The following is a 22,353-nucleotide window of genomic DNA, read 5'->3' on the forward strand; positions in this document are numbered from 1 at the left end:
TTCACTGAGAGTGTTCTGGACTTCAGTTGATGTTGTGAACGGGTTCTTCTTCACCAAAGAAAGTATGCGGCGATCATCCACCACTGTTGTCATCCGTGGACGCCCAGGCCTTTTTGAGTTCCCAAGCGCACCAGTCAATTCCTTTTTTCTCAGAATGTACCCGACTGTTGATTTTGCTACTCCAAGCATGTCTGCTATCTCTCTGATGGATTTTTTCTTTTTTTTCAGCCTCAGGATGTTCTGCTTCACCTCAATTGAGAGTTCCTTAGACCGCATGTTGTCTGGTCACAGCAACAGCTTCCAAATGCAAAACCACACACCTGTAATCAACCCCAGACCTTTTAACTACTTCATTGATTACAGGTTAACGAGGGAGACGCCTTCAGAGTTAATTGCAGCCCTTTGAGTCCCTTGTCCAATTACTTTTGGTCCCTTGAAAAAGAGGAGGCTATGCATTACAGAGCTATGATTCCTAAACCCTTTCTCCGATTTGGATGTGAAAACTCTCATATTGCAGCTGGGAGTGTGCACTTTCAGCCCATATTATATATAGAATTGTATTTCTGAACATGTTTTTGTAAACAGCTAAAATAACAAAACTTGTGTCACTGTCCAAATATTTCTGGACCTAACTGTATATATATATATATACACACATACATACTGTACATAGATACGCAAACGTATATACACACACAGCTAGCATATGGTGTTTGATGGGAACTGTGTGTGATTGGTGAGAGTGTAGTGCATAAGTGGAGTTAATCCAAGAGTGGCGGTGGCATTGTGGAAGGTTTGAGGGGTGGAGGAAGAGCTAGAGTGGAGCCTGGGCGGTGTGTCAAGGGGCCCAAAAATGTTGGCACTAAGGGGCCCTGAAATTTCTGGTGCTGCCAATAACTATGCATGCACACAGGGAGAAACCCTGCACTCAAGACAAGTGGGTTGGGAGAAACCACTTGATAATACACACGGTTGAAATTAGCCAGTGCTTGATACATACTGGCCAAAGTTCGAGCAGGACGTATGCGCTGACAGGTTCCCTTTAAAAATTAAATGACATTTTCTCAGTCTCATTACAGAAATCTTTCAGTACAGAAAATGTGGAAGAAAATACGCAGCCTCGAGTTGCGCGACAATTATGAGACTTTTTAAAGCTTTTCAAACAAGAATATTGGTGGAAAAGCTTTGCTGTATCGAGCACACAGTGTTTGTGTTTTCATGAAATCACATCCATGTCGCTTGTTAATTAAATGTAGAACAATTACTGTACAAAAAAAAAAAAATAAGAAAAAGTGAAGCTTTGCTGCTATGCGGGAACATGTGGGCTTTAATGTTCGATGTTAAAAAGCACGGGATCACCCAGAAAATTGAATTTCCTTTTTAGGTGAAGTGGAACGTGCTGAAATGATCGCTACATAGTTACGCAAAGGCTCATGAAATGTTATCACTCTTACCTTCTCATCTTTACGATAAAAAATATTATTAAACCAACAACAATGGCTCCCAGAACACTTCCGACAACAGCTCCGACAATCGTTCCTAAGAATAAAAACACAAATTGAGCCATTACAAACTACAGAAGTGCCCTAAAAGAGGTGGTCCAAGTAGTGGATTGATAGACAGCCAACAGTATGGCACACACCAAATGTAATTGATAGATTTATTTTTAAAGTTTGTTTAACATGTCTTTGGGACATTTTCGATTAAGGTCGTTGTCCACTACTTGGATAACACCTTCTCACTCCCCATGTTTGTCCCGTCAAAATAAGAAAGCTTATACTTGTCTCATGTTCCGGGGCTGTTCCGGTAGTGTCGGCAGTCGCTGTCCCGGTGATCACTTCACCTGAGCCCTGCGCCCAATCACTGCTGACTTTATTGTCCCCGCCTTCAATAAGTTATCAACAGGAAGTGAGAGTCGTGGTTTGCAGCTCACTTCCTGTTGATGTCCAATTTGTCCTAAGGTGGTGAGAGGAAAGCCGGCGGTGATTGGGCGCGGGGCTGGCGTGACGTAACAACCTCACCTCTCCCCACAGGGAGGAGTGACTGCCGACACAGCAGGAATGGCACTGGCACGTGAGGCGAGTATACGCTTTCTTATTTTAATGGGCACAAACATGGGGAATGGTGAGGGGTTGTCCGAGTAGTGGACAACCAGCTTAACCCAAAAATATCCCAAGAAATGTTAAAATAAATAAATCTATAAATTACATTTGTTGGATATGATAGAGTTTGTTGTCTATCACCCCACACTGAGCCACCATGTATAATATATACCATCACTATAGTGCTCACATCTTCTAAAATGGGTGGTCAAACATGAAAAAAATGGAACTAAAATGGAAGTTTTTAAAACAATACGCGGACTCACCGACTGTAACCACGGTGGATCCTGGAAAAAAACATAAATAAACTTCAACTATCCATTTTTATGGTTTTAATCACTCATTTTGATGTTATTTATCAGAAACGGTCATTGTATATTCCCAGGGAATAAAAGCCTGTCATGGTCAGTTAATGAAAACAAGGGTGCTCATAAGACCTAAGGGGGAAGCTTTCTCCTTAAGAAGAGTGACACCAACCCTGGCATGTCAGTATGAGGAGGCTTAAAGGGAACCGATCACCAGATTTGGTGACTATAAGCTGCGGCAAACACCAGTGGGCTCTTATATACAGCATTCTAACATGCTGTATATAAGAGCCGAGGCTGCTGTGTAGAACGTAAAAATGACTTTATAATACTCACCTAAATGGTCCGTGCGGTGTAGACTGGTCGGATGGGTGTCTCCGTTCTCTGGGTCCGGCGCCTCCTCTTTTGGGCATCTTTGTCCTCCTTCTTAGGAAGCCTCGGTGCATGATGCGTACTACGTCATACACACAGGCCGGCATTGAGGTCCTGCGCAGGCGCATTACAATACTTTGATCTGCCTTGCTCAGGGCAGATCAAAGTGTGCATGCGCAGGACAGCAATGCCAGCCTGTGTGCATGACGTAGGACGCGTCATGGACTTCGGCTTCAGAAGAAGAAGGACAAAGATGGCCGAAAGAGGAAGCGTCGGACCCGGAGAATGGAGACACCCATCCGACCAGTCTGCACCGCACGGACCAATTAGGTGAGTATTATAAAGTGTTTTTTTGTTCTACACGGCGGCCTGGGCTATTATATACAGCAAGTTAGAATGCTGTATACAGTGTGTCCACCCATATCCTGTCCACCACCATTAACTTGAGAACGACGGCAGCTATAGGCATACTGTAGAATTGGTGTCTAGGTATAGTAAAGTAGCCATGCGCTACACAATGAAACCACCTATAGCGCCACCTGGTGGAAAAAACGGAGTTAGCATTTTTATCTCGAAAACAGAACGAGATAGAGAAAAAAAGTGAATTACAAAGTTGTAGGGCATCATCAATTCAATACGAATCGACACCTTGCATACAGAAATGCTATGATTACAACGTGTAAAACTCACAAGGCTGCGGACGTGAAGCGATACCTCATGGAGACCTTCCTACAAGTCATTGGGTATGGTGGCTGTGTGGAGTGGCCTCCATGCTCACCTGACCTGACCCCATTTGACTTCTTTCTGTGATGTCACATCAAACAGCAGGTGTATGTGACCCCTCCACCAACATTGCAGGACCTACGACGACGTATCACAGATGCTTGTGCAAGCGTGTCATCTACCATATTGCACAACGTGCAGCAATATACAGTATGCTGTGCAGAGACCAGATGTGCATTGCAGCTGACGGGTGCCACTAGTGAGCGTCAAAGTTAAATGAGCGCCATATGCGTGACCAGCATTCAATGTTTTGGGGGCATCATGAGTTTCATATCATAGCATTTCTATATGCAAGGTGTCGATTCGTATTGAATTGATGATGCCCTACAATTTTTTAATTCACTTTTTTTCTCGATCTCATTCCGTTTTTTAGATAAAAATGCTAACTCCGTTGTTTTCCACCAGGTGGCGCTATAGGTGGTTTCATTGCGTAACGCATGGCTACTTTACTATACCTAGACACCACTTCTATGCCTATAGCTGCCGCTATTCTCAAGTTAATGGCGGTGGACAGGATATGGGTGGACACACTGTATAGGAGACCACTGGTGGTGACCGCAGCTTATAGTCACCAAATCTGGTGACAGGTTCCCTTTAGAAACAAACATCTTGCATGCCCCTCTGGGAAATTTTATATGCAAATTGCATCTTCAGAGAGACTTGTGTGTCCATCACATGACTAGGTACAAAATTATTTTTTTTCCTCTGTGAGTGAACTATAGACGTTACACTGAAGGACACCAAGCAGAGATCTTGAAAATGATGAGGAATTGATACAGTACATTAGAAAATGTTGATGATAGCATGGGGCTTGTTTGCCAGGGACCGAGCAGCTACGAGGTTTTAGCGTACCCAGATCAGATTCACAAAGATTACAGTTTGCAAATTTGCATTTAACCGGGTCTATCCAAGGACATGGCAAATGGCTGTTTTTTTTAACTAGTTACACTGAAAATAAATGCAGTTTCACACTCAGTCTCCCCGGGCAGAGCAATAAGAGGCAAAAGCGTGGGAAGACACAATTAGCTATGAGCACATAATGCAGCTCTTGCACCACACCAGGAGGGGCCCATCTGAACAACAGATTTTAACACAGCAATTGACAATATTTGAAGAATTATGCGGGCGTCACACGGGACGATCTATCGTGCGACTGCACCTGCGATCGTACCCGCCCCCGTTGCTTGTGCGTCACGGGCAATTAGTTCCCCGTGGTGCACAAAGTCGTTAACCCCCCGTCACACGTACTTACCTCCCGGGCGACGTCGCTGTGGGCGGCGAACATCCTCTTCCTGAAGGGGGAGGGACGTTCGGCGTCACACGGCAGCTGACCAATAGAAGCGGAGGGGCGGAGATGAGCGGGACGTAAACATCCCGCCCACCTCCTTGCTTCCACATTGCCGGTGGGACGCAGGTAAGCTGTGTTCGTCGTTCCCGGGGTGTCACACGGAGTGACGTGTGCTGCCACGGGAACGATGAACATCCTGTCGGACGATTTTTTAAAAGTGAGCGACGTGTCAACGATGAACGAGAAGGTGAGTATTTCTGCTCGTTCACCGCTGTCACACGCTACGATATATCAGACGATGCCGGATGTGCGTCACTACCGACGTGACCCCGCCGACATATCGTCTGATATATCGTACCGTGTGACGCCCGCATTAATCAATCCTCCGTGACACTTACCTGTTGTATCATTTGTCTTGTAAGGTCCCTGATAGTCAGTTATTGAAGATAAAGACTGTTGTGTAATTAAACCATTTGAGTCACGATCAAGTAGAGTAAAGCCTGCAATGCCAACCCTAGGAAAAGGTCACAATAATTAAAAAATTACACAACTATGATTAATTATTTCATCACTTGGGGTTGGCAGAGGTGTTGGCCACCCTGATCTGACGAAATGTCAATACCATAAAAACCTAGTGTAGAACTATTTGTGGTATACTCAGGGAGGATTATTGCCATTTGTAGGTAGTTAGGGCTGATTATCATTATTTGTGGGTACTCAGGAGGCATTAGTACAATTTGTGGGACATTCAGGGCATAATCTAATATATAAAGCTGAGTATATGTATGTGTGTGTGTATATGTGTGTATGTCCGCTAAAGGAATCTGCACCGTCGCATATACAATGACAACATTTTGCACAGACGCCCCATGTGACTCATGGAGCGTCATAGACTATGTTTTGACAGGAAAATTTAACCCCGCGCTTTACAGTTACTCTTCAAAAATCCTGCCTCCATTAAAGTCAATGGAGCTGCGAGCTATTAGGTTATTAATAGGAGCTTTGATTGTTTGCTATAGAAAAAAAATAAACTGTTAGTATAAGAAGCTTATGTGTGAGGTAATAAGATGTTGGTGGGGAGATGGATAGAGAGACACAAAGCGACAGAGAGAGACAGACAGTCAGAGAGATAGACAGAGAGAGACAGGGAAAGAGACAGAGACAAGGAAAGAGACAGACGGGGAAAGAGACAGACGGGGAAAGAGACAGACGGGGAAAGAGACAGACGGGGAAAGAGACATACGGGGAAAGAGATAGACGGGGAAAGAGACAGACGGGGAAAGAGACAGACGGGGAAAGAGACAGACGGGGAAAGAGACAGACGGGGAAAGAGACAGACGGGGAAAGAGACAGACGGGGAAAGAGACAGACGGGGAAAGAGACAGACGGGGAAAGAGACAGACGGGGAAAGAGACTGACATATAGAGAGACAGACATAGAGATAGACAGACACAGATAGAGAGACAGACACAGAGATAGACAGACACAGATAGAGAGACAGACACAGAGATAGAGACAGACAGAGAGACTGATACAGAGACAGACAGAGAGACTGATACAGAGACAGACAGACAGAGACTGGGAGAGAGAGAGACAGTTACTATCCCAGGCAACGCCGGGTACTACAGCTAGGGGCTATATATAGGGCACTCAGGCATTGTTAGTTTTTGAAGGACATGTGGAGCATTGTTAAAGCGTAACTGTTTTAGTTTTTATTTCCTTAATCAATAGTAAACATGAAAATAAATAACTTTGTAATATATTTTATCAGATAAAATCTGTTTCTTTAACTGGCAGAATTGATCTGTCATTATCAAAATTCTCAATTCTGAGGAAAACTCCTAGAACATGGCAGGTTGTATTGATGATAATCTATGATTATGAGAGGATGGGGTGGAGCTCTACCTCTAGCTCCTCCCTCTGCCTTTAGCTCCTCCCATCATTATAGAATCTCATCAGCACCAACTGCTATGTCCTATTTCAGTAATAGGAAAGTCTTCACTGACTACAGATTAGTACCTCACAATTGGGAATTTTTATAATGGCTGATCCATTTTGGCAGAGAAAGAAGCAAGTTTGTCTGATAAGATATATTACAGAGTTGCTTATTTTCATGTCTACTATTGATATATGAAATAAAAATTAAAATGACGGCTACGCTTTAAGTGAATGGATAAGGTACATTATTATGATATAGACAGCACACAAAGGGCATTTGCCATGGTTCGCCTCCCTGTCCACATGACTAGGGGGCGGAGCCTTCTCCCGGGCCTCACTTCCGGAGCCTGGATGCCTTAAAAGCTGACATTTCCAGTGAACCAGCACCGGCTATAAGCTTAGCACTGCTTTGCCTGTGATTGCTGGTCCTGTGAGTGATATCCTGATCCGTCTGTTCCTGTGCTCCCGTGCTCATGTCTGTGTTCCGTCCACTGGTCATCCTCCAGTCCTCTGTCCCCTCTCCTACCTCCCCACTCGGTTGCTTCCTCTGGTACTGACCTCGGCCTGACTTTGACTCTGCTTATGCTTGTTCCTCCGGTCCTCCTTCTCACCGTACTGTGTTTGACCCAGCCTGCCTGACTATTCCTCGCACGCCCCGCAGCTCGGCTCCCCAGCTGTGCTGTGAGGCAGTGTACGAGAACACTTGCTGGTTCTTGTTGCTCTGTGTAGTGTCTTCTGCTACAGAGCTCCGGCTCCCCCTTGTGGCAGCTTGACAGCATTATTGTTTTGTAAGCCTACGCAGAGCATTATTAGTTTATATAATAGTACATGGGGACATTCTTACTTTCTATTACTCTTTACCGTTTGGGGCACACATTAAGCCAGGATTATTTTGGAGGGCAGTGTCTTTCTGGTATTCTGGTAGTCACTGCCTTTGTAGCACAATTTTATTTGGTAGTAATTACAGTAATGACAATAATATTTCTCAAATACAGTAATTGAGGTGCAGTAACAGGGAAAAATACAGCAGAAAAGGTTTCAAAATTGGAGGTAGAAGTAGAATATGGAGTTTGTCTAGATTGGGAATAGGTAGAGACGGTCTATATGTGCATCTATGTTGGGGTTTGACAAAAGTCGTCATGAAAGTCAGTGTCAAAATGAAAAGATGTGAAAAGTGAAAGACTTCCATCAGAAAAGATGGCACTTGTGAGTCACTGTATATATCTGTACTGTAATCACTTATATGGTCTGCAGAACTGGGATCTACCATTATCTGGTCATGCAAACACAGAAAAAAACGGAGTTTTATAGGTACAAAGTGAAAACTAGCTTTATTATTCAAGTAAAAATAGAATATAAGAACTAGTACTAAATGTAGCCTGTGCTGGTGCATAAATAGATATAGAAATATACATATGTGATTAATATATACAGATGTACAACTAGGTTATCAAAAACACGCCACAAAGACAAACAGATAAGATACAAAAGACAATTAGTGAGTAATGTGGGTATGCACGGGGTTAACACTGGAAATACACCACCTCCTGACTGATATCCAAAATAACCTAGTCCTCAGGGCTAAGAGCAACAGTGGCTCAACAAGTCTGGTTCAAAGAAGGAAGTAGTAAAGAGTGAATACCTATTAAGGCACCAGTGCAAAAAACATGCAGGTAGGAAAGAGACTCTGTGCGGAGGACCCCAACGTATGTTTCGTGTGAATTATGGCAGCTTATTCATGGGAAGTGAAAGACTCCCATCAGAAAGGATGGCACTTGTGAGTCACTCTATATATCTGTACTGGTATCTACCATTATCTGGTCATGGTATAGAGGTAATACTGGGTTTGGTCTCTATATGGTGCATTCAATAACAGCGCTGTCATCTGCCGAGGTGCCTTCTATCTCCAGTAGTATTTTTTGCATTGCATTACTAGAGTTGGGGGTCCACTCAGATGTGTTCTGCCTTTCCCTACCTCCCTGTGCCGAGTCTCTAGCTACATCTTTTCTTTGTTTATATTTTTCTGCAATGAAATAAGGACTAAAAAGTATGTTCACATTTGCATAGTATGTGATATGTGATTATATATATTTTGTGATTAGTGGGGTCTCAGTCTGTAAACATCAAGGGAGTCTTTATATATGAGTTGGTAGTGCTCCCATTGAAATCAATGTGAGTGTAATGTACAGTGCCTACAAGTAGTATTCAAACCCCTGCAGATTTAGCAGGTTTGATAAGATGCAAATAAGTTAGAGCCTGCAAACATCAAACAAGAGCAGGTTTTATTAACAGATGCATAAATCTTACAAACCAACAAGTTATATTGCTCAGTTAAATTTTGATAAATCTTCAACATAAAAGTGTGGGTCAATTATTATTCAACCCCTAGGTTTAATATTTTGTGGAATAACCCTTGTTTGCAATTACAGCTAATAATCGTCTTTTATAAGACCTGATCAGGCCGGCACAGGTCTCTGGAGTTATCTTGGCCCACTCCTCCATGCAGATCTTCTCCAAGTTATCTAGGTTCTTTGGGTGTCTCATGTGGACTTTAATCTTGAGCTCCTTCCACAAGTTTTCAATTGGGTTAAGGTCAGGAGACTGACTAGGCCACTGCAACACCTTGATTTTTTCCCTCTTGAACCAGGCCTTGGTTTTCTTGGCTGTGTGCTTTGGGTCGTTGTCTTGTTGGAAGATGAAATGACGACCCATCTTAAGATCCTTGATGGAGGAGCGGAGGTTCTTGGCCAAAATCTCCAGGTAGGCCGTGCTATCCATCTTCCCAAGGATGCGGACCAGATGGCCCGGCCCCTTGGCTCAGAAACAGCCCCACAGCATGATGCTGCCACCACCATGCTTGACTGTAGGGATGGTATTCCTGGGGTTGTATGCAGTGCCATCCAGTCTCCAAACGTCACGTGTGTGGTTGGCACCAAAGATCTCAATCTTGGTCTCATCAGACCAGAGAACCTTGAACCAGTCTGTCTCAGAGTCCTCCAAGTGATCATGAGCAAACTGTAGACGAGCCTTGACATGACGCTTTGAAAGTAAAGGTACCTTACGGGCTCGTCTGGAATGGAGACCATTGCGGTGGAGTACGTTACTTATGGTATTGACTGAAACCAATGTCCCCACTGCCATGAGATCTTCCCGGAGCTCCTTCCTTGTTGTCCTTGGGTTAGCCTTGACTCTTCGGACAAGCCTGGCCTCGGCACGGGTGGAAACTTTCAAAGGCTGTCCAGGCCGTGGAAGGCTAACAGTAGTTCCATAAGCCTTCCACTTCCGGATGATGCTCCCAACAGTGGAGACAGGTAGGCCCAACTCCTTGGAAAGGGTTTTGTACCCCTTGCCAGCCTTGTGACCCTCCACGATCTTGTCTCTGATGGCCTTGGAATGCTCCTTTGTCTTTCCCATGTTGACCAAGTATGAGTGCTGTTCACAAGTTTGGGGAGGGTCTTAATTAGTCAGAAAAGGCTGGAAAAAGAGATAATTAATCCAAACATGTGAAGCTCATTGTTCTTTTGCCTGAAATACTTCTTAATACTTTAGGGGAACCAAACAGAATTCTGGTGGATTGAGGGGTTGAATAATAAATGACCCTCTGAATAAACTTTTCACAATTTAACAAAAAAAAAAAAAAAAAAAGAAATAACATTCTTTTTTGCTGCATTTCACACTTCCAGGCTGATCTACAGTCCAAATGTCACAATGCCAAGTTAATTCCGAATGTGTAAACCTGCTAAATCTGCAGGGGGTTGAATACTACTTGTAGGCACTGTATATGTTAAAATATATTATTGATGACCCCCATTCTGCATTTGGAGAGTCAGTAATATTTTCACCCTGGAAAGACCATGAGTAAAGCCCTTCTCCAGTAATCAGTAGAAATACATAGGAGACATAGTTACCAATATGATGATCCAGGATCCAGACCCCCATTTTTATAAGGAGAATCAGTAGAGTCATCTCCAATCGTCACTGTTTGCGTGGCTGCACGACCGGACCTCTGTGAAGATTTGTTCTCTACGATAATCTTTGCAACATATGCATTGGCGGTTTTATTTTTAAAATCACTGTAGGTCTTCAACAGATCATTTTGAGATGGTTTACCATTTTCTGATAATACAGAAAATACATGTAAAGTATAAGAATCTATGAATATTCTGTAAAAGTAGTAAAATGTAAAATCTATACAAATTCATAAAGCCACATAGTGCCTCACAGAAGAAAATTAACATAGAATTTTTAATGGATCTCCTTCTCTCTTATTCGCTCCTCATATAACCGCCACCAAGACTTCTCCCGAGCATCCCCAGTTTCCTGGAATTCGCTGCCTCAACACATCACATTATCTGCTAGACTTGCAAGCTTCCCAAAAGGAAAACTTATCTATTCAGAAATGTCTAGAGTCTCCAATGACCCCACCGCCTCACCACTGCCGGAGCTGCCGCATCACCACCGTGCTGGAACTGCCGCCTGACTAACACCCCACCTACTGTCTCCTCCCCAAACTTCTATAGAATGTAAGCCCACAAGGGTAGGGTCCTCTTCCCTCTGTACTAGTCTGTCTATTGTAACTTGTATATGTATTTTGTATGTAACCCTCTTCTCATGTACAGCTCCATGGAATCAATAGTGCTCTACAAATAATAATAATAATAATAATAATAATAATAATAATAATATAAATAATCATAATAATAATAGAAAGTTAATGCCATAAGAAAATAAAAGCAAACAAATGTAGTAGTATATAAATTCTGTGCTAGAGGTGGTAAGAATCAATTCACAGGACCCAGTCCAGTTGTCAGGTCGTTACTTTGTGGCTGCCGGCAGGGCCTTTGAGAGCCGCCTCCTACATCCCAGTATTTACGGCTCCTCTGTTGAGTAGCCAACCCGGTGTGATGTCACATGTGTGTCCTTGCAACAATGATATTACGCTAGGCCGGCTATTCAAAGGAGGAATCAGGGGTGAAGTCAGGTAAGAGGTGGTTCCAGAGTTCCTCTCCAATGACCACAGATTACTGTCCTAACCAGTAAACCGGGCCCTGTGGATCGGGTCGCACCAGATCCGGTAGTTTCTATACCATTCGTATGTCACACAAAATGACCCCCTGAATTATTTAGCTTATTAAAATCACATTAATACATGTGTAATTTTTTGTTATGTAATATATGTAAAAAAAAACTGTACTTCTAAAAATTGCAACTGAGTTAAGGAGCAGTATCTATCTGGGGTAAGTGACGGGTGGTTTGCCGGTGCTCGCACCAGACACATTACACATGCAGTTAGGTGCCTTCCCCACAGGGGGGAGTGGACTGGGGTGGACAGAGAGAGTTAGGCGGGCTTTGCACGTTGCGACATCGCAAGCCGATGCTGCGATGTCGCACACGATAGTCCCCGCCCCGTCGCAGGTACGATATCGTGTGATAGCTGGCGTAGCGAAAATCATCGCTACGCCAGCTTCACATGCACTCACCTGCCCTGCGACCGTCGCTCTGGCCAGCGACCCGCCTCCTTCCTAAGGGGGCGGGTCGTGCGGCGTCATAGCAACGTCACACGGCAGGCGGCCAATAGCGGCGGAGGGGCGGCGATGAGCAGGATGTAAACATCCTGCCCACCTCCTTCCTTCCGCATATCCTACGGAAGCCGCGGTGACGCCGGTAGGAGATGTTCATCGCTCCTGCGACTTCACACACATCGATGTGTGCTGCCGCAGGAGCGAGGAACAACATCGTACCGTCGCGTCAGCGTAATTATGGATTACGCCGACGCTGCACCGATGATACGATTACGACGATTTTGCGCTCGTTAATCGTATCATCTAGGCTTTACACACTACGATGTCGCATGCGATGCCGGATGTGCGTCACTTTCAATTTGACCCCACCGACATCGCACCTGCGATGTCGTAGTGTGCAAAGCCCGCCTTAGCCATCCAGTAGTATGGGACTTACCGGTCACCAGGACAATCAATGGGGGGTGGGTGCCACATGGGGTATAAGAGGAGGTAGCCATGACACATAGAGAGCTTTCTGGAGGGACGTCCCATGAGACCAGACTGGGTGCAGGAGAGCACCAGTGCTGGTGGGACGACACACAGCTTATCTTTCCATTGTGGAGCCTAGGGCTTGTGAGCTGGGGCTCAGCCTAGGTTCTTTCTGGCAGTTGCTGGACAGCGAGGACAAACAGGACATCGACCCCCGGTGAGAAGAACCCTGCAGCGGCGGCCCCCCTACCTGGTCGCACACCACAGGTGGTGTCACGACAAAAACTTTATTATTATTCTCCTGTACATAACCCCCTTTAAGCAACCCCCAGGGTCACGGAACTGGGCAACGGCCACCCAGTGAAATGTCCCAGTAAATATACGTCCGGGACGAGTACCCCAAAGCCCTCGGGTAAGTCAATAGCAGGATATGTTATGATGGGTACATACCACATCCTGAAAAAAAACAGATGCCACACATACTGGAACCACAGTCATGTGAAACAGGCCTAAATATTACATGATATATTATTAGAACATTTCTATTACCTTATATCTTAATATTATACGGTATCTTACCATTTGAACGAGATACAATTATAGCATAAGCTGTAATAGGTCCATTGGTGGCATCAAACTCCGTAAAAGAAAACTGGAAAGTGTAATAAGTAGAACCGCTCGTGGTAACGGTCACATTCTGGTCAGAGAGGGCTGAAAGCAAAGAAAGTATTCATATCATATTATATTACACTTTATCTACTGCAATAACTTTTTGAAGATTACTACGTGATGTTTTTCAGTTATTGTATACATTAAAATTCCTAAACTACAAAAATCACTATAGATTAGCAGTATAAAATTAATGTCCAACACTAAAGCAATGCATTGATGGTAAAATATGCAGTATTTGACCTTATTATATAGTGCTTGTTTAAAATTCTATTTTTTCTCTCATACTTTGTTTGTTTAGGTTCCCTCGTTTATGTAACAGCGTAGGATAAAGGTTTCATTTGAGGAACATATCCTGTCATACGTGAAATCTCACAATCTCATCATGCAAATAGCCATAACAAGCCTTTCCATCAAACTCGATGGCTGCTCACTCTCCCCAGTCTCACAAGCTCATTGCCTCGGAGTAACCCTCAACTCTGCTCTATCCTTCAAGCCACACATCCAAGCCCTCTTCACCTCATGCAGACTACAACTCACAAATAATTCTCAGATCCGTGCTTTCCTTAACCAAGAATCAGCAAAAACATTAGTGCATGCCCTCATCATCTCCCACCTCAACTACTGCAACCTCCTGCTCTCTGGCCTCCCTTCCAACACTCTTGCACCCCTCCAATCTATCCTAAACTCTGCGGCCTGCTTAATCCACCTCTCCCCTCGCTATTCCCCAGCCTCGCCACTCTGCCAATCCCTTCACTGGCTTCCCATCGCCCAGCGACTCCAGTTCAAAACATTAACCATGACATACAAAGCCATGCACAACCTGTCTCCTCCTTACATCTGTGACCTAGTCTCCTGGTACCTACCCGCACGCAACCTCAGATCCTCACAAGATCTCCTTCTCTACTACTCTCTTATCTCCTCTTCACACAATCGCGTACAAGATTTCTCCTGTGCCTCCCCCATACTCTGGAACGCTCTACCTCAGCATATCAAACTCTCCCGTACCGTAGAAAGCTTCAGGAGGAACCTCAAGACCCATCTCTTCCAACAAGCCTACAATAGCCCTCAGTCCAGTACACCACTGCGCAACCAGCTCTGTCCTCACCTATTGTACCATCACCCATTCCCTGTAGACTGTGAGTCCTCGCGGGCAGGGTCCTCTCTCCTCCTGTAGACTAAATCGCAGGGTAGGTGGAGAGATCGGGTTAAATGCTGCGCTAGAAACCACACGTCCAGGAGATGTAATGAATTCTTTCCTTTATTAACACAGGTCTACGCGTTTCATATCCGCCTTCTTCATCAGGACAAAGAAAGAAACAGAATAACACATGCCACTGCCATGCAATACATATATAACAGTGGAAGGAGTAGCCACGTTTCAACAATGACGTCAGCAAACCAGTGACTAATCGCCACGTGGAATGAACAGAAAAAAAAGGGGAAGAGAAGAGAAAGAGAAAAAAATGTGGGGTGTAACCGATTAGAAACTAGTGCAATTCCTAAGACATATAAAAAGAGAGGGGTTATAACCTCATAATGCTAATCTGAAAATGTGAAAGTGTACAGAAGATATTTTATTTTACAATGAAATATGTTTGGTGAAGTTTAATAAAAATAATAAAATCTTATAAAGCAATATAAGTGTCCTACAAAGTGTTTAATTATTTTGGGAAAAAAGGGGGCTTAATGAAAAACTTGCATATAAGGGACAAAAGGGCCGTATTGGATTCGGTCAGGAAACATTACTAGGTTACTGACATTAAGTCAAAAAGGAGGTTAAAAACTGTGAAAAGATGTGTACTGTGCAAACACGAACAACCTCCGCTAACCAGCGGAATCCGCTCCCAGGGGTGAAATAAGTTCAGAGTGTGAGAAAGGACAAAAGCGCATGCGCTTAAAAGATGACAAGCAAAACTTCGCTGTTCAGAGGAACCCGCTCACAGGGGTGAGATGGGTTCAGAGCGTGGGAAAAAAGATCATAGCGCATGCGCTTGAAGAATATCCAAGATAAATGTAGAGAAAGGTTGTATAGTGCCAGGAAAGAAGGGGAATTTCAAAGGAGAGGGGGATCTATGGATAGAACTGTAAAAGAGGGGTGCTTTAGGGGTATATATATAGAAAAGTAATAATACAAATTCTGATGGTAAGGGAAAACATTATATAAAAAATCTCGTATGTCCATATCTTGATGAGAAAAGGGGGAAACAAATGTCTACAGATGTGTAGAAAAAAATGTGTTATAAATAGTCATAATCAAACAAATACATGAACCGCGTTGTAGTAAGCCCTGAAAAACACTTAGATACATATTTACAGCTCTATGTGGACAACCACATAGTCGCACATATAATATTAAAAACACAGAAGATGAAAAAAATGAAAAAAATGTATGCAAGATAATATAAAATCCCCATATATTATGCTAATACTAACAATTAAACAAAAACAAGTGGAAATAAAATGTCCAAAAATAATGTCAAAATATATAGATACATGACCGGCACACAGATGAAAAAAATTTTTTTGGTGATAGTGTGAAAAAAACACTGACATATGGTCAAATTTTCTCAGTGGTGATATGAGAAAAACCGATAACATATAGTTAGATGTGCACTCGAATACATAAATACACACATACATATATGAATATATATGTATATATATATACGTTCACCCAAATGTATATATTCTATAACTAAAACTTTTTAGGAAATACAATGATAATAAAATAGAATCATAATAAAATGACATTTAGTAGAAGACATAAAATTTCCAAAAATACATAAAAGTGGGGAACTTATGATGATAAAAAACTTATATAAAAAAAATGACATAGAATGTTAAAAAAGTGTGCCTCTAAAAACACTAAAAATTGGTAAATGACAACTTAATAAAACAGATAAGTTAATTCATTTAAACCATGGGGTTTCAGTGTGCCGAGCTTGTGAATCCAAAAAGTTTCCTTCTTGCTCAGAAGTTCAAGTCTATTGGGTACGCTAGGTGAAATAAGCTCTATAGGAGTAATTCTAAAGGATATTGTCTTGTTGTGGAATAAAGCACAGTGTCTCGACAAACCATGTAACATATAGGCGGTTTTTACATTAAATCTATGCGAATTCAGTCTATTGTGAGGTGCTTGACTCGTCCTCCCTACGTATTGTTTGCCGCATACACAATCTATCAGGTAAATGACGTGATCCGTCTGGCATGTCAAATGGTCTCTGATTGGAAAATTTTCAGACCCCCCAAAAGAACAAAAGGACGTCCTATTGTGGCAAATACTTTTGCAGCACAAACAATTTCTGGTATAACATTTAAAAGACCCTGTTGCTGGAGTAATGGTCCTAATATTCTGTGGTCTTTTTAGCCTACTAGGGGCTACAATATTCCTTATGGTCGGGGCTCTTCTGAAAGTGATACCAGGCTGGGGCGGTAAAATGTTTTTTAAAACAGAGTCATTTAAAAGCACATTCCAATGTTTAGCAAGAATATTTTTGATTCTGCAGTTATCGCTGCTAAAAGTGGTGATAAAATTAAGGGCAAAAATATTATCTGTATGATCTGTATTATCTGCCTTATTCACTAGCTGGAAAGATAATAATAACCCTCAGTCCAGTACACCACTGCGAAACCAGCTCTGTCCTCACCTATTGTACCATCACCCATTCCCTGTAGACTGTGAGCCCTCGCGGGCAGGGTCCTCTCTCCTCCTGTAGACTGTGAGCCCTCGCGGGCAGGGTCCTCTCTCCTCCTATACCAGTCTGTTTTGTACTGTTAATGATTGTTGTACGTATACCCTCTTTCACTGTAAAGCGCCATGGAATAAATGGCGCTATAATAATAATAATAATAACAAGCTGAACGCATATGCAGCGAATATGTTTGCTGTAAATTTCAAAGATGTACTGTGCACATTTTTGGCAAAACGCACATATTTTCCTTCTTTGTTTTGCAGCAGATTTTATTTTTAAAAACAACAAATGCTGTGGTTTTGAAAAATCTTTAAAACATGTAGATGAGATTTGTGTTAACGCTGCAGATTTGCTGCTGAGTAGAGATGAACAAGTACCTAACTATTCGCACTCACTATACACATAACGAGTACTGTCTAATACTCGCGTATTCATTCCGAATTGTGTGTTCCATGCAAGTCAATCGGGGAAAACTTGCCAAGTAACGAGTAACCCGAATGCCGTACTATTCGTGCGAGTAGCAAATAGTGCAGAATTCGGGTTACTCGTTACATTGCGAGTATTCCCCATCGACTTGCATTGCACACACTATTCAGAATGCATACGCGAGTATTAGACAGTGCTCGTTAGGAGTTTCGCGAGTGCAAATAGTTAGGTACTCGCTCAACTCTACTGCTGAGAAATTTTTCATTTTTGTTTTCATGTTTTCTTCTTCTTTTTTTCCATGAGCCATAACACTTTTTTTTCTTAAACATTGCAGTATGAGAGCTTGCTCTTTTGCAGGACGAGTTGTAGTTTTGTATGACAATTTATTTTACCATATAATTCGCTGGAAACCGGGACAAATTTCCAGTGGGTGAAATAGTGAAGAAATGTTTTCCTTTTTATGGCATTCATTGGAAGTAATAGAATTCTCTAGATCAGTAATATTGTGAGTACCAAACTTGTATAGTTTTTTTATTATTCGACCTAGGACACACAGCGAGAAAAACGGTGCGAGAGGCATGCGATATAAAAAAAAAAAACGCATTCCACTCGGACAAATGTTACTCTATGGGGCAGCTCCTATGAGCGATTATTTTCCCAGGCCTAATCGGACCGAGAAAACAGTCGCAGCATGCTGCGAGTGCAAGGTAAGCTTGTTTCACTCGTACCCATACAAGTCTATGGGGCGAGAGAAACATCGCAGTGCTCTCGCGTTACATCGGTGTATGCGAGTGCAGTTCGATTCTCACATCAGCCGGCAACAGAGGAAATAGGGAGATAAATCCCTCTCTCCCCTCCGCAGCGCTGGTCCTCCCCTCCACAGCGCCGGCCCTCCCCTCCGTAACTGTGGTCTGATCGCACGATCGCACCACAGTCACATGATACTCGGCTCCCGCTGTGCTGCGAACGTGAGCCGAGTGTCATGCAAGGACTCGCAGTAATGCACGTGTGGCCTCAGCCTTATTATTATTATTCTGGCAATTAAAAAAATCTGAATTGAAAAATAAAATAATTGTTTGTTTCCCCATTTGGTAAGGCTTGTAACTTTATTCTTCCATTGATATTCCTGTGTAGGGCTCGTTTCTTGTATGGTATCATTTTGGATTACATACAATATTTTGATCAACTCCTACAAATGTGGTGTGGTTGATGTGAGTAATTGTTACACAGCAGTGATCAAGCAAGTGTGGGCTGCTGCTCGTGAAGGCAGATGCCGGCTGTATAACACAGCCAGCACATGTTTGATATGGAGCAGACTACTTCTGAACCTGCTCCATACACGAACAGCCTGACCATGACATAATATAACATCAGGGTGTGCAAAGGAGTTAATTTGGAATGCATCGATCAAATCGAAACAAGTTGGAAGAAAGCTAAATGTTCAGAAAAAGTCTACATCAAACTGTGCATAAGGCCTCATCCACACATCACTGTTTGGTTCACGTTTTCTATCCGCTTTCTAACAGGCAGAACACGGACACATTTGTGGATAGCACTTGGATGCCATCTGTGTGTCAACTGAGTGCTGGCCTTTTTTCACTACGGAGAAGCTTTGACATTATTTGGATGAAATAAGAATCGCAAAAAACTAACATATGGATCAAAAAATAAGATTTTTGTGTACTCACCGTAAAATCTTTTTCTCTGAGTCTTCATTGGGGGACACAGCTCATGGTTTCCTGTGTCCCCCAATGAGGCGAGAGAGAGAATAAGATTTTTGTGTACTCACCGTAAAATCTTTTTCTCTGAGCCTTCATTGGGGGACACAGGACACCATGAGCTGTGTGTAACATCTGCCTGGATCAACAGACTCAGGTGGGATGTAATGGACAGACTAGAGGGAAGCCACTCACCAAGCAGGACCTCCAGAACCCTGAAATCCTTTAACCCCTATACAGGGATTTGGAATTACACAGGGCCCTGGAGACCACTACCCGTGGAAGGCTGCAGTCCGATGAGAGTAGTCGTAAGGCAGGGTCAAACCAGGAATAGCAGAACAGTGACAGAATCGGCAGGCAAGGACGTAATCAGAAAACGTAGCAGAGGTCAAATCCGGATCGGGCAGCGAGGTACAAAAACAGCAGCCAGGAGGGTAGTCAGAAAACAAGCAGAAGTCAGCACACAGGAATCACAAAACAGAATAAGGTGGACCAGGAGCCAGGAAATCAGAACTATCTCTGGCAGAGGTCAGCAGACAGGAGGGGAACTAAGAAGGGTGTGGTGTCTTCCCATTGACTGTAGCTGAACGCTGGCAACTTCAGCTGGAAGACACACGCCACCCACAGTCAGCCAGTGGTACTGCAGATCCCAAGATAACCCAGCCCAGTGGATGATCGGAGCCTGCGACCACCGGTGCCGCTGGCATCGACTCCTCTCCCATCACCAGCACCATCCACGGCAGGAACACAGCGTCACCTGGCGATCAGAGCAGAAGTTACTGGAGCGGACTCGGGTGGTGACGTAACACTGTGTCCCCCAATTAGGTGAGAGAGAAATGTATTCAGCACACTGGAAAAATATGGTTAGCTTTTCACAGCTTAAGAAAAAAAACAGATGTGTGAATGCGATCTACAGCAGGTGTGACTGTCACAAGGTAGCCCACTCTCTCCCCAAAAAGGCCAAAAAGTACGTAATCACCAAACACCAATAAAACACAATCTGTTTTTACATGTACAGTTATAGGGTTGATGGAGAGGAATGTGTATATATAAGGCCATGTATTAAAAACAGTAAACATTAATGCAATTTATAATATACGGCTAAAAAAGTAAACTGTATAAAACTACACAATTTATCAAATAAGGTTTTAAAGCACTTAGAGAATTTTCATCATTAAAACATTATTTATTATGGAATTCAGTTATTTACTTACGACTTCCGATCCCGGTTTCGCATGTTTGTATCACTGTACTGTTTCTGCCACACGAAGCCAGAGTTATCACACTGACATTATATTTTGTGTTGAAATTTAAATCTTTCACCATAGTGTAATTATCAGAGATGCAATGAGTAGTAGTAACATTATTGGAGACTGAGGTTTTGTTGGTCACTATAAATGTGAAGCCAGTATACAGTCCCACCGGACACGTCCATGTGAAATAGAGAGATGTTGAATTGGTTTGACCTTTACAGTTTAAATCAATTACAGCCTCTGGATCTAAAACCAAAAAATATATTTTATTCACACCATTGTTGCATTATGAGTAGAGGAGAAACAACATAATTTACAATTGTAACCACATCCCTCCGTACATTGCAAAGTTAAGCAAAAGTAGCTAAATTAACTTTAAATTTTTTTTTGCACTTATCAACATTGCTAAAATTACTTTTCCCATAGTGATTAAATCTATTCAATACTCAATCACTTCAATATGTAGAAAATGTGAGTTATTTTCTTTTACAAGAGACAAATAAACTGTTCTTTGATAATTGTTGCAGTTTTCAATGAGAAATGAGATTTTTTTTTCCACTTTATTGAATTTTGTAAGCCATATTGATTTATTAGACTTATCGATTCTGCCATTATAGTCTACACACCGGTGCATTATAAACTGTGAAATTGACCAAAACTTGGCAGATCTGAGCACAGGGCTCCACTTTCCTAATCAGATGCTGTATAAAATCACCCCCTCATATCTTCAATACACACACACACCGCAGCACACTTGATACTTCCCAACCTGCATCTCAGAAATAATCTGATTTTCTAACCATATGTATTCCTTTATGCTCATTTATGATGTTGCCTTTGCTTTCCTATATCCTCATTGAAAACGTTTGCAATTAGACATTAGCATTGTGGGCTAAATACTCATTTACACAGGTCAATTTCAGTAATGAGTCCCGTGAAAGGATGTGCTCAACTCTAGTTGGTAATTGTGGGGGCCATCATACTAAGGTACGTGAAGGACTATGGCAACATCATATCAAGTGAGACGCTGTCATACTGAGTGGGGGTGGGTGATGGAGGCCATAATACAAAGTGGACAAAACAATCACTGATCTCGGGGAGACCAGCCAGAGACAACACTGCCGGCAGCCAACGAGGGCGCTCAAGACAGTGAAATCCTAGGTGCATTGCCCCCTGGGAAATATGCAAATCAAAAAAGTCCGCGGAGGCTCTGTTAGGAGTCTCGACACAGAAACCAGCCAGATATCCCTCCGGGAAGGACTTAGCCAAGGAGTGGCTGTTTTTAGGAGACCACCATAACCACCATATTAAGTGGCCCTTTTAGTCAATATCCAACTCTTTGACAAGTTTAAAGATATGACAAGGGAAATATCAAGGCCAGGTATCCATCCACAGACAGCTGTTTCGGGGTATTGCCCCTCATCAGTGTGGAGTAGGATTCTGGCCAGGTGGGAGCAATCCCTAGTAGACTAACAAGACAAAACAATCACTGATCTCAGGGAGACTAGCCAGAGAAAACACTGCCGGCAGCCAACGAGAGCGCTCAACACAGTTAAATTCTAGGTGCATTGCCCCCTAGGAAATATGCAAATCAAAAAAGTCCGCGGAGGCTCTGTTAGGAGTCTCGACACAGAAACTAGCCAGATATCCCTCCAGGAAGGACCTAGCCAAGGAGTGGCTGTTTTTAGGAGACCACCATAACCACCATATTAAGTGGCCCTTTTAGTCAATATCCAACTCTTTGACAAGTTTAAAGATATGACAAGGGAAATATCAAGGCCAGGTATCCATCCACAGACAGCTGTTTCGGGGTA

At 42.9% G+C, this 22,353-nt stretch overlaps 1 protein-coding gene across 1 annotated transcript in view; it reads right to left on the reverse strand.

Annotated features, from left to right (window-relative positions):
- LOC142254307 (receptor-type tyrosine-protein phosphatase eta-like) overlaps positions 1-22,353 on the reverse strand; it is a 91,320-nt gene that overhangs the window by 38,259 nt on the left and 30,708 nt on the right. The window contains exons 7-11 of the mRNA XM_075325355.1: positions 13,358-13,489; positions 10,697-10,904; positions 5,249-5,364; positions 2,369-2,389; positions 1,455-1,539 (exon numbers count right to left, since the gene is read on the reverse strand). Of these exons, the coding sequence (XP_075181470.1) occupies positions 1,455-1,539; positions 2,369-2,389; positions 5,249-5,364; positions 10,697-10,904; positions 13,358-13,489 (562 nt within the window). The remainder of the gene's footprint in view (positions 1-1,454; positions 1,540-2,368; positions 2,390-5,248; positions 5,365-10,696; positions 10,905-13,357; positions 13,490-22,353) is intronic.

This window comes from Anomaloglossus baeobatrachus, chromosome 10 (assembly GCF_048569485.1).
Source record: "Anomaloglossus baeobatrachus isolate aAnoBae1 chromosome 10, aAnoBae1.hap1, whole genome shotgun sequence".
NCBI classification, from domain to species: domain Eukaryota; kingdom Metazoa; phylum Chordata; class Amphibia; order Anura; family Aromobatidae; genus Anomaloglossus; species Anomaloglossus baeobatrachus.